The sequence below is a fragment of the Echinops telfairi genome, unplaced genomic scaffold (genome assembly GCF_000313985.2).
Source record: "Echinops telfairi isolate 266 unplaced genomic scaffold, ASM31398v2 ScPeMD7_7457;HRSCAF=8495, whole genome shotgun sequence".
NCBI classification, from domain to species: Eukaryota; Metazoa; Chordata; class Mammalia; order Afrosoricida; family Tenrecidae; genus Echinops; species Echinops telfairi.
Genome location: NW_022111357.1, coordinates 32894143 through 32904352, shown reverse-complemented (window position 1 = coordinate 32904352; position 10210 = coordinate 32894143). Strand labels below are relative to the sequence as shown.

Here is a 10210-nt window from a genome sequence, read left to right as displayed (position 1 = left end):
TTAGCTGTCTGGATTCCCTGCGTTTCCAGCTCTGATCTGTACCCATGTACATGCTCTGGTCTAGCCAGATTTGTAAGGTAGAATTAGGGTCATGATAGTGGGTGGGGGGGGGCTCCTCCCCTTATTTCTTATTGAGATCCAGGCCCTGGGGGCATGGTGAGGAAGCTGGTCCCCGTAGAGCAGGTCCCCCCCCTCCCACTAACGCACCTCCCCCCTCCCCACCGTGCTGCAGGCCCAGTTCGACCTGGCCTTCGTTGTCCGCTACAAGCCCGACGAACAGCCCTCGCTGATGCCACACCACGATGCCTCCACCTTCACAATCAACATTGCCCTCAACCGGGTGGGAGTGGACTACGAGGTGAGCGGGCTGAGGGCGGGCAGGGGCCCTGACGCTTCCAGGGTGGTGGAGACAGGGTCCCAGAAGACCAGAGAGGGAGCAGGGTCTCCTGCAGACAGAGGGCTTCCTGATGCTATGGTAAAGCCCACCCGTGAGCACAGAGGCCAATTTTGGAGGGAACACCTAGGCCTGGGCTTGCCAGCTGAGTGCCCTGCTGCCCCCAGTGGACGCTTGGAAATGACTGGAGGCGTTTTGGGTCGATACAGCTGTAGACGTGCTACCGACCGGGGCTGGCATCTCATAGGCAGTGGCTGGGGATGCCCCAACGAAGAACTGTCTGACTCAAAATGCCCACGGTGCTGGGTCGAATGATCTGGGCATAAGCTCTTAGACCAGTGGTTCTCAACCTGTGGGTTGTGACCCCTTTGGGGGTCAAACGACCCTTTCACAGGAGTAGCCCGGTTCAGAACAATAGCAAAGTTACAGTGATGAAGTAGCAACGAAAATAATTTGATGTTTTGGAGGTCACCCCAACATGAGGAACTGTATGAAAGGGTTGCGGCACGAGGAAGGTTGAGAACCACTGCCTTAGACCGTCTCTCACGCTCACAACCTTCTTTCACGTGACCCACGTTTTAGAGATGGGGATACGAGGCCGTAGTGGAGTAGAGATTTGCCTGGGGCTGAGTGCCCCCTTGGCCAATGCTCTGGCTCACTCTGTCTTTAGCAGGCTGGGCTAAGGACCTGCTTCGTGGGGGAGGGGGCAGTGGAGGAAGGGCCCAGCTTCCTGTTGGTGAACTGACACTTCCCGTCCCTCAGGGCGGGGGCTGCCGGTTCCTGCGCTACAACTGCTCCATCCGTGCCCCGAGGAAAGGCTGGACGCTCTTGCACCCCGGCCGGCTCACGCACTACCACGAGGGCCTCCCCACCACCAAGGGCACCCGCTACATCGCCGTCTCCTTTGTCGACCCCTAATTGCCAGCAGCTTCTGGGGCCCCAGAGTCCCAGGGAGCTGGTCCGGCCTCTTGACTCCCCACTGCTGGTGGAGCTGTCAGCTGGAGAGATGGGGCGTGGGGCCAAAGGCCCAGGAGCTCTTCGGTGGGGGCTTTCGGGGTGCCTTGGTCCACCCCAGAAAGGCTGTTCACTGCCACTGCTTTGTAGAGAGCCGTCCTCCCCAACACTTCCCGACAAACCACGAGCCTCGACCTCCACGTTTCCCATTGGCCAAGACTTCGTGGAGATGGAGCCTACCCAAACTGCCCCAGGAGCTCTAGGGGCAAGAAGCCCCGCCCCAGAGCTTCTCCAGGCCAGAGCTGCAGCTCCAGAGACTCTGCTTCCAGCTTGAAGGAGACCACCATCACCCTTTCCCCAACCCTAGGACCACCAGAGCCCCCTTCTCCCGTGGCTCCTTTTGTGAGACCAGAACGTTGCCCCTGGAGACAGCTACTCGGAACACCTGCCTGTGTCTGTCACAACCACAGCCACAGCCCGAGCCTCCCCTTGACCCTGGCAGGGGAGGCCGAGAGGGCTATGTCCACACACTGGTCAACCTGTCCCTGTGCCTCTTGAAAGAGGGACTGACGTACACGGGAGAGTTTCTATTAAACACTCTTACAGCCACGGAGTGGGAGCTGCTGGGGGCCAGGAGATGGCACGGGGCGAGGGGGTGGGGGCGCGCTCTGAGAACCCATGTTTGGTGCGTGCCAGGAGACTGGGCTTCTTTGCAGCCCAGACTAGTCACCTGTGTCTCTGTCATTTAGAGATTTTCTCTCAAACCTTCCTGTGAGTCCAGCACTGGTGGACTGGGCATGCTTCTTAATCCTTCAAGGCCCGTGTCAGGCAGGACCCTTGGCTTGGAAGCCTTGCTGACCCCACCTCCCGCAACACGAGCTGGGAGAAAGGACGCTGCTGCTTCTGGCAGCCCCCGCAGAGCGAGCCTGGGCTGACTCATCTTGTAGCACTGAGATCTGACTCGGAGCGCCCCAGTAGGACAGAGTCAAGCTGCCCCTGTGCATTTCTGCTCTTTACAGAGCAGAAAGCCCCACATCTCTTCCTCAGGGGGACTGGTGGGTTTGAACTGCCGGTCTTGCAGTTAGCGGCCCAACTCACAATCCACTCCACCACCAGGGCTGGTAGGAATAGAGCTTGGAATAGGATTCCAGTGATGAGGAAATCTGGTCCCTGCCCGTGAAACACTCGTGGTCAGTGGTGGGGGAGGGAAGAAGGAAATGCAGCTCCACGCAGCCGAGCCGCTGTGCTAAGTGCTGCAGCGGCTGTCAGAAGCTAGTGGGTGGGAGGAGGTGGGGGGACCAGCATGCCTCTCAGATGCAGGCAGCTTTGCTCCCTGGAGGCGACATTTGGCAATGGCTGGTGGCATCTAGTGGGTAGAAGCCGGCGATAATGCTAAGCATCCTGTAAGGCCCGGCACAGCCTCCACAATGATCCGGGTCTGGTGTCAGTAGGAAGATCCCCGGTGCTGCCGTGGAGTAGGCCTCTAGGCTGCTGGCCAAAGGAGGGCACCAACCCACCGGCGGCTCATGGAGAAAGATGCCGCAGGCCACTCTGGTCAAGACGCACAGTCGTGACGCCCTGATGCGGGTTAGTAGTCAGCAGTGAGTCGGTGGCAGGAGCTTCGTATGGGATTGGGCTGGGTTTGTTTAGTGGGCATGTCACTAGGGTTGCTAACAGTCAAATTTTGCTTGGTTGTGGGTTTTTTTTGGTTTGGTTTGGGTTTTTTTTGCTTTTGTAATGTCAATAGGAGGACTCCCAGTGTTGCAGTGGTCAGGTGCTTGGCTGATTGCCAAAAGGTTGATGGTTCAAGCCCACCAGCCATACATTGTGAGAAACGACCTGGAGTCTCCATCCATCAAGATGGACAGCCTTGGACACCCTGTAGCCCAGTTCTACCTTGTCCTGCAGAGATACAGGGTCACAGGCCACTGGGCAGCGGGTTAGATTTGGTGTTCAGTGTCAACAGAGGGAGGGCTTTGGGACTGGCTGCTCACCTAGACAGTGACCCTAAAGATGACCACCAAGAAAGCCCTGTGGAGCAGAGTTCGTCACACGTGGTGTTGCCAGATGTGAGACCTGATGCCGCAGCGGTTTTGTTTGGGCGATGCTGGTAGTGAGAAACCCTGATAACAGGGGCCACTTCAGCTGGGCCTTGGAGGTGGAGGAGGCTTTCAGCAGGCAGGGAGGCTGGATCAAGGTCCGAGAGCTGGGGGCCGAGCGAGCACGTTGGCTGTCACGTGGAGGTGATGGGGTCAGACCATAAAGGCTTATTTTCCCCAGGCTAAGGAGTGCTTGGACTTTATCCAGGAGGTGATTAGAGTCATGCAGGGAGTGTGTATACATTTGAAAGGTTTCAAAGTGTTGCCTTCTAGTTTTAAGTTGGCCCACAGTAAGTTAAAACACAAATTTCTCCTCTTAATATTTCTTTTGTTGTTGAGAATATGTGCGGCAACACATTCCACAACATCTACATGGATGTGAAGACGGCCTGGGGGAGGTTTCTGACCTCTGTTTTGACTAGAGGGAGAGTCAACATCAGCCCAAGGCTGACTGCTGTGAGGCGGAGGTCAGACGGAACCATCTGACACCAGCCGACCCTCCCAGGCACTCCCCACTTTGCTTGGTTCATAATCCATTGCTGTGGCTACAGAACTCACAGACAACACACATGACTATGGTGTTTATTAAGGCAGTAACAGCACAATTCAGGATCAGAAATAACTCAGGATACAGCTCTTCCCTTGGGACACCCTCTTCCCAACAGGCCTCTCTCTGGTCCTAGGGCCCTTGGCCTCTTTGGCTGGCCCAGCCAATGGCCTGCTTAGGTAAGTGTTAACAAGGTTCTTAATCTCTGTCAATAAGTGCCCAGAGGCACCCCACTGTGGTCGCTAGATCATGGTCAAGACGCTCAGCTCTTGCTTCGCGGCCATGAAACCCACCTTGCTGCTTCTGGTGGTCTGGTTCTGCGATGGCCAGTGCTGCTCGCTCTCCAGTGTTACAGACTGTCTCCCGGTAGAGGGTGTTCACCACACAAGGCTTGAAGGATGTTCTTTGCTCCTGTCTCTTCTTAGTGGGAGTCAGAGCCCCCTTCTGTTTCTAGGATGGCTTATATTAAGCCTAGCAAAATGGCTAGACTGACTTCCCCTCCCCTCAGTAGAGTTCCAAACCATCCAAGCCCCTAGGTGGGATACAAACACCTCATTTGCATAGCCTACCCAGTAACTTGGTGGTGGTTGCAAACGAGAGCTAGAAAGGTAGATGAAAGTAATTGTGATGCTGCAGTATACAATTCCGTGACAATTACATTCGAGTTGTTCACTCATTCTCAATTCAATTTCTTAGTTGGTGCTCCCTGGTGAGCATCTCTTTTCAAATTGTCAATTTGATCTCACACAGATAAGTTGGGGAAAGAGTTTAATGCTCAAGGCAGACCTTGTTTTTAACTACTTACGCTATTGTTAGGGCTAAAGAAGACTTCAGGGGATATTTTTGGTTTACATTTTAAACATTTTAGATCAATGGTCCCAGAAAGTTTTGAGTCCATGAAAATTAACACACATTGGATCAGGATTCTATACTATAGAGTCTTTGATCAAAATGTTCAGTAATCGTGCTGGGCACCATCCAGTTCTTTAGCTCTCAGCAAAGGAGGCAATTAGTCACATTCTTTATCTTTCTTTTGGTCCCGACTCTTCCTTCTGTTCCAAGTGAATATAAATCAATGGTGAAAACACCATAAACCTTGATCAATCTCCTTCCTCACCCCTGGCTGCCCAGCACTTCTTTCCAGAAGCAACCACAGCGAATGTTTCATAGGTGCCCTTCCTGTGCATAGATAAGCATTGATTGTGTGTTTATTGAGTGCTGTTTTTCATCTCTTCCTAATTATGAACACAATTCTGTCCACTGAGAAGCCATTCAGAAGTGGGACGCAAAACACACACTTCCAACGAGTACATACCAGCTTGCCCTCCACCTCCTCTGGGGCACCTTTCAAGAGCGAATCAAGGTCCTCGAAGTCAGGGGCGGTGGTTCTGAGAGCGACCCCGAGTGTTGGGTGCAGGGCAGGACTGGAAGCCTGGGGCTGGATTTGGAGACACCTGCAGCCAACTGAGCAAGAGACTAGAGCCTGGCCCAGAGCTTGCAGGGAAGTGCGGTGCGTAGGGAAAGGAACAGGAGAGAGGTTTAAGAGGGAGAGCCTCCAGGCCTCTACCTGGCTCAGGCAGAATGCTGCCAACAAGAGGAAAGAACAGGAAGAACTAGCAGTCCCCTGGGGAGGCCAGAGGGCATGCAGGGTGGAGGACAGGAGCCACAGCACCCAGTAATGAGTAACAGGGTCCAGTGGGACACATCCCACAGAGGGCTGGCCACACCCGAAGATAGGGCCTGGGTGTAGTCACAGAGTCAGACTACTAGCCCAGAGGGCAGTGAGGGTGGAGCTGCCCCTCCCACCAGTTGTGGCTCCCAGGAGGCTGGTCACCCTGTGGTGTTTACAACAAGAATCTGCTCTGGTTATAGAAACTGGGCACCACTCACAAAATTTTAAACTTGCCAGGAGACACTAAACAGGTAAAAAGAAAGCTGTGGATTTATTCTAATGTCATAATTTCAGTCAGTGTGTGTAAAAAGATGCTGCCACTGCAACATAATGAAAGTTGACATTCCTTTTTCAGACAAGTCTTAAAACAGGTCACAAGTCCCTAGTCATAATTCAGGGGCTTAATCGTGGGAGAGGCCCAGTGATCCACCACCATATGTGAGCTTGGCTAACTCTGTGCACGCCCCCCTGGGTTTGTGGTGAGGGATTACAGACGACTCAAGTTCAGTGCCCCGTGACAGACAACTAATAGATGCTGATACATTGTTGGCTGCTATTGCTTCCTCAAAGGAGTCAGTGGTTAAAGTGCTTGATTGGCTTGCTCACCTAAAGGTTGGAGGTGCCAATCTACCCAGAGGCATCCAGGAAGAAAGGCCTGGTGATTTGTGTCCAAAATATTAGCCATGGAAAACCCTATGGCACACCATTCTAAGCTGACACCTGGGGCGCCATGAGTCAGAAAGGACACCAAGGCTTTTGTTAAGTTTTTCCCAAAGGCAATTGAAGGACACCCCATCCAGATCCAAACGTGTGCCTGTCTCCCTAGGTGAGTCACCTCACGCTAACGGCCTGGAAGTCTTGAGAGCTTTTCGCTAAGATTACACAACGCAAGTTTGGATTCCAGCGCTGGCGGAGGCCTGGGGGGACAGGCTCTGTCTGGGGTTGCCTGCAGAAGCGAGGCACCTCATCCACGCCCTTGTTTTGCCCTTTGACAGTCCGAGGCCCCGCCCCGCCCCTATCCAGCCCTGACGGGCGCCTGCCGGAACTACAGTACCCGAGATGCAGCGCGCGTCTCGGGGTCTACGTCATCGGCTTGGGACGCCCCGGCGGTGAGCCAGCGCCGAGCCTCCTCGAGGGGGTGCGAAGCCGGAGGGCCCTTGCCCCCAAAGTCGTTGCCGGTGGTTCGGTTGAGCTCGGAGCCCACGGACTCACGGAAAAGCGCGTAAACCTGCCGCGTCGGGGACGCGCGTGTCGTCCCTCCCTCCCCGGCCCCGCTTATCGGTGGCGCGCTCTGGTGACGCTGCGGGCTGATGGCTGCCGCGAGGCCGGGACGGTGAAGGTGAGAGGGTGAGCGCGCCGCGGTGGGGCGGACTGGCTCGGCCAGACCCGGGAGCCCTGGCCAGCTCGGCGTAGGCGGACAGGATACCCGCTGGAGCCCCGGGTATTCGGGGTCCCGGCAGCCGAGCGTTTGTTTCCACGCGCCGGGCTCGGCGCGCGGCCCTGAGAGGAGGGGGCGGGACGCGGGGACCGGCCCTGAGGCGTGGGGTCCCCCGAGGCGCCGCTCCCTGCCCGCCTTCCCGGTCTTCACGACCGCCTTCCGCCCCCACGTCCCCGCCAGCCGTCTCGTTCGGCTCGTTTATTTATGCAGCAGACGACTGGGCCCATCGCCGCCGAAGCTCCCGGCCGCGGGCGCCCCCGGTGCGTCGCTTTGTGGCGCTGCGACTGCCGGCTATCGTGTGATTTGTCGCCGGACTGTAAGCCCCCCCAGCACAGAGGCCGTTTTTAAGTTTAGCGCCAAGGGACCCTGGTATCCCAATAGGTGCTCCGCTGAATGGTTGGTTGGTGGTTCGAACCCACTCAGCCCTTGCTCCGGAGAAGAGACCCGAGGATCCGCTCCAGTTAAGTTCACAGGCCAAGAAATTCTGTGGGAGCAGTTCTGCGCGCTCGTCTAGGGTCCCCGTGTGTCGGCATTGACCTGGCAGCCCATACAATGCGCCTTGGTAGGACCAGGCCGGCTGAAAAGGGCGACTACTAGATGTTTGGATGCACGAGGCCCCCACCTGCCCCTCCCCTCCCCATGCCGTGGCCCCGGTCTCATTCTCTTATCAGCGTTCTTCCTCGCTCCAACAGGGCCCTAACAGTGCCAGGTGGAAAGCAGTTCCCAACGGGGTTTAACCACCCAGAACCAAACGCCTCCCTGTAGACTCAGTTCTGATTCATAGCAGCCCTGTAGGTCAGAGTGGGCCTGTCTCCTGGGGCTTATATACTGCCCCATAGGGTTTCCAAAGCTGGAAATGGAAACCTCATGGAGCCCCCTCCCCGGAGTGACTGGTGGGCTTGAAATCCATCATTTGGTTAGCAGCCAAGTGCCTAACCACGAGCCACCAGGGCTCCTGCCGGCTTAACTAGTGGTCTCTAAAGCTTATAAAAAGCCCACACGTGGTTTAAGTTGGCATTTCCGAAGAACTGGTAAAGTATCTGCCACACCTAGATCTCCAGTAAGCTCCCACCACCCTGCCTCACCACCTCTCGTCTTGGCAATTCCTCAGACCCCAATCCTTGTTCCACTTTTGCTCCTCCCTACCCCCCGCAGCCCTCTGGGGATGCCTTTATCAGGGTCCCTGCAAGGGCCTCCCAAGGCCTAGCACAGGTGGCCAAAATTGTGTTTGTACCCACACCTGTGTTGTCTTTTTCCCCAGGGTACTTCCTCGCATGCCAGCCCCGCGTCTCCACCTCTCCATGCGTAACCTTCCCTCGGGGATTACTTTGTTTGGCTTCAAAACCTGAGTAGACAAGTTTTATATACAAGTTCTGTTTGTTGTTTTTTTCTGTTTCTTCTCTACCTTTTGACACGTCTGTTTTCTTTCTTACAAAGACGGGATTGGTGGAGCGAACAAAATCGGCAGCCCCATCCAGAGGAGAATGCAAATCCTTCTCATCATCGTTTGGCTCCAGCCGTGCTCATGATGCCCACCCTGTGAAGCTCTCCCACCATCAGGAAGTAAGTGCTGCCTGTGACTTCCGGCACCCTGAGTTGGGGTCAAGTGGGAAGGAAGGTGCCCTGCTGACCACCCAGCTGCGGGTTTCTTGGGTGTGGTCACCTGTAAGGACCGCTGGAGCTTTACAGCCTGTGCCGTGAACCAACCAACAAAAACACCGTAGTTGCTTTCTTACGGCCCTGGTGGTCCGGGGGTTAAGTGCGTGGCTGCCAACGGAAAGGTTGGCATTTTGAACCCAGCAGCTGTGGACGGAAGTTGTGTTGGTCTGTTTTCGTCACGATTCGCAGCCTTGGGACCCTTGGGGAGTTCCCTCTGTCACACTGAGTTAGACTCGACACACAACAGAACAGCTTCTTTTTACGTTAATGGAGGGAGCCTGTCGAAAGGTGGTCAGCCCGGAAAATGATGGGGAGTTGCTCTCCCTCTATTTGTTCTCTGCTGCTTCTCGGAGGGGGGTGCTCTTCTCCACCCCTTTCTGAGGCCAGTGCCACGGCCTCTACGGTGTACACTCTTTTGTTTCGGTTTCTCAGCTCCTCTGCTCCCGTGTGCCAGCAGACGGCGTGGACCCGTTTTCTTTTCCCTGCTAGGAGTCGCTGTGCAGAAAACGGGGTAAGGAGGTGGTGTGCGCTCAGGGCCTCTGCGTGGGGTCCAGACACACCTGGGAGTGATTGCTGCTACTGTGCTTCCTCCCCCACCATGCTTGCTCTCGACTAATAGCTTGTGTGGAGGCAACGCTTTTGGTGAGCGGGGATGTGGATAGCAGTTTCCGTTTCGAGTGGGATTTGGTTCTGGGCTCAGGTTAATGTCTGTTCACACCGTGCCTTGGGCGTGGGAGTAGGCACTGCCTGGAGACACGAGCCTCCTCCCAAAGTGATCATAGGGATTTAAATGACTGCTGTGCAGAAGAATTTCTTCTGTCTGATAAACTGGTCACCCGTTACGTTTGTACAGTTGCCTGCGTCTTTACAAGAGGCTTTCCCGAAGCCCATTGTGTGCGCTCGTGTTCTGGTGGATTGGTGGCATGTGGTGTTTCACAAGTTCAGTCCACGCTGGGCTCCTGAAGTGGAGCATGGGGCGTGCGGCGATAGTTCTGTGGGCCCCATTGAGAAGTGCTGCGCTAAGCTATTGCAGACTGCTGAGAAATCATGATTTCAAGAGCACTTGGAGCAGTGGTTCTCAACCGTCCTTGTGCTGTGACCCTCTAATATAGTTCCGCGCGTTGTGATGACCCCCAACCATAAAATTTTTGTCATTGCTACTTCATAACTGTAATTTTGCTACTTTTATGAATCGTCATAAATATCTGATATGCAGGATATATTTTTGTTACAAATTGAACATAATTAAAGCATAGTGATTCATCACAAAACAATATGTACTTATATATTATGAAATATTTATTCTCATGACAAATGAAATTTTGTCTTGAAGCATGGTGTAGCATGGCAACACTCTTTTTTTTTTTTTTTTAAACATTTTATTAGGGGCTCATACAACTGTTATCGCAGTCCATACACACATCAATTGTGTAAAGCGCATTTGTAC

At 54.6% G+C, this 10210-nt stretch overlaps 2 protein-coding genes across 3 annotated transcripts in view; both read left to right on the top strand.

Moving 5' to 3' along the window:
• The window catches only part of PLOD1 (procollagen-lysine,2-oxoglutarate 5-dioxygenase 1), a 38662-nt gene extending 36705 nt beyond the window's left edge, over nucleotides 1-1957 (top strand). Inside the window, exons 16-17 of the mRNA XM_004705425.2 lie at nucleotides 233-358; nucleotides 1157-1957. Coding sequence (XP_004705482.1) covers nucleotides 233-358; nucleotides 1157-1312 — 282 coding nt within the window. The 3' untranslated portion in view covers nucleotides 1313-1957. The remainder of the gene's footprint in view (nucleotides 1-232; nucleotides 359-1156) is intronic.
• Nucleotides 1958-6821: 4864 nt separating this feature from the next.
• Nucleotides 6822-10210, top strand: part of MFN2 (mitofusin 2) — a 26519-nt gene continuing 23130 nt past the window's right edge. Inside the window, exons 1-3 of one of the 2 annotated variants that reach the window (XM_045298773.1) lie at nucleotides 6822-7005; nucleotides 8542-8667; nucleotides 9196-9274. The gene's annotated coding sequence lies outside the window, so the exon portion shown is untranslated. The remainder of the gene's footprint in view (nucleotides 7006-8541; nucleotides 8668-9195; nucleotides 9275-10210) is intronic. The other variant, XM_030888055.2, reaches the window with a different exon arrangement.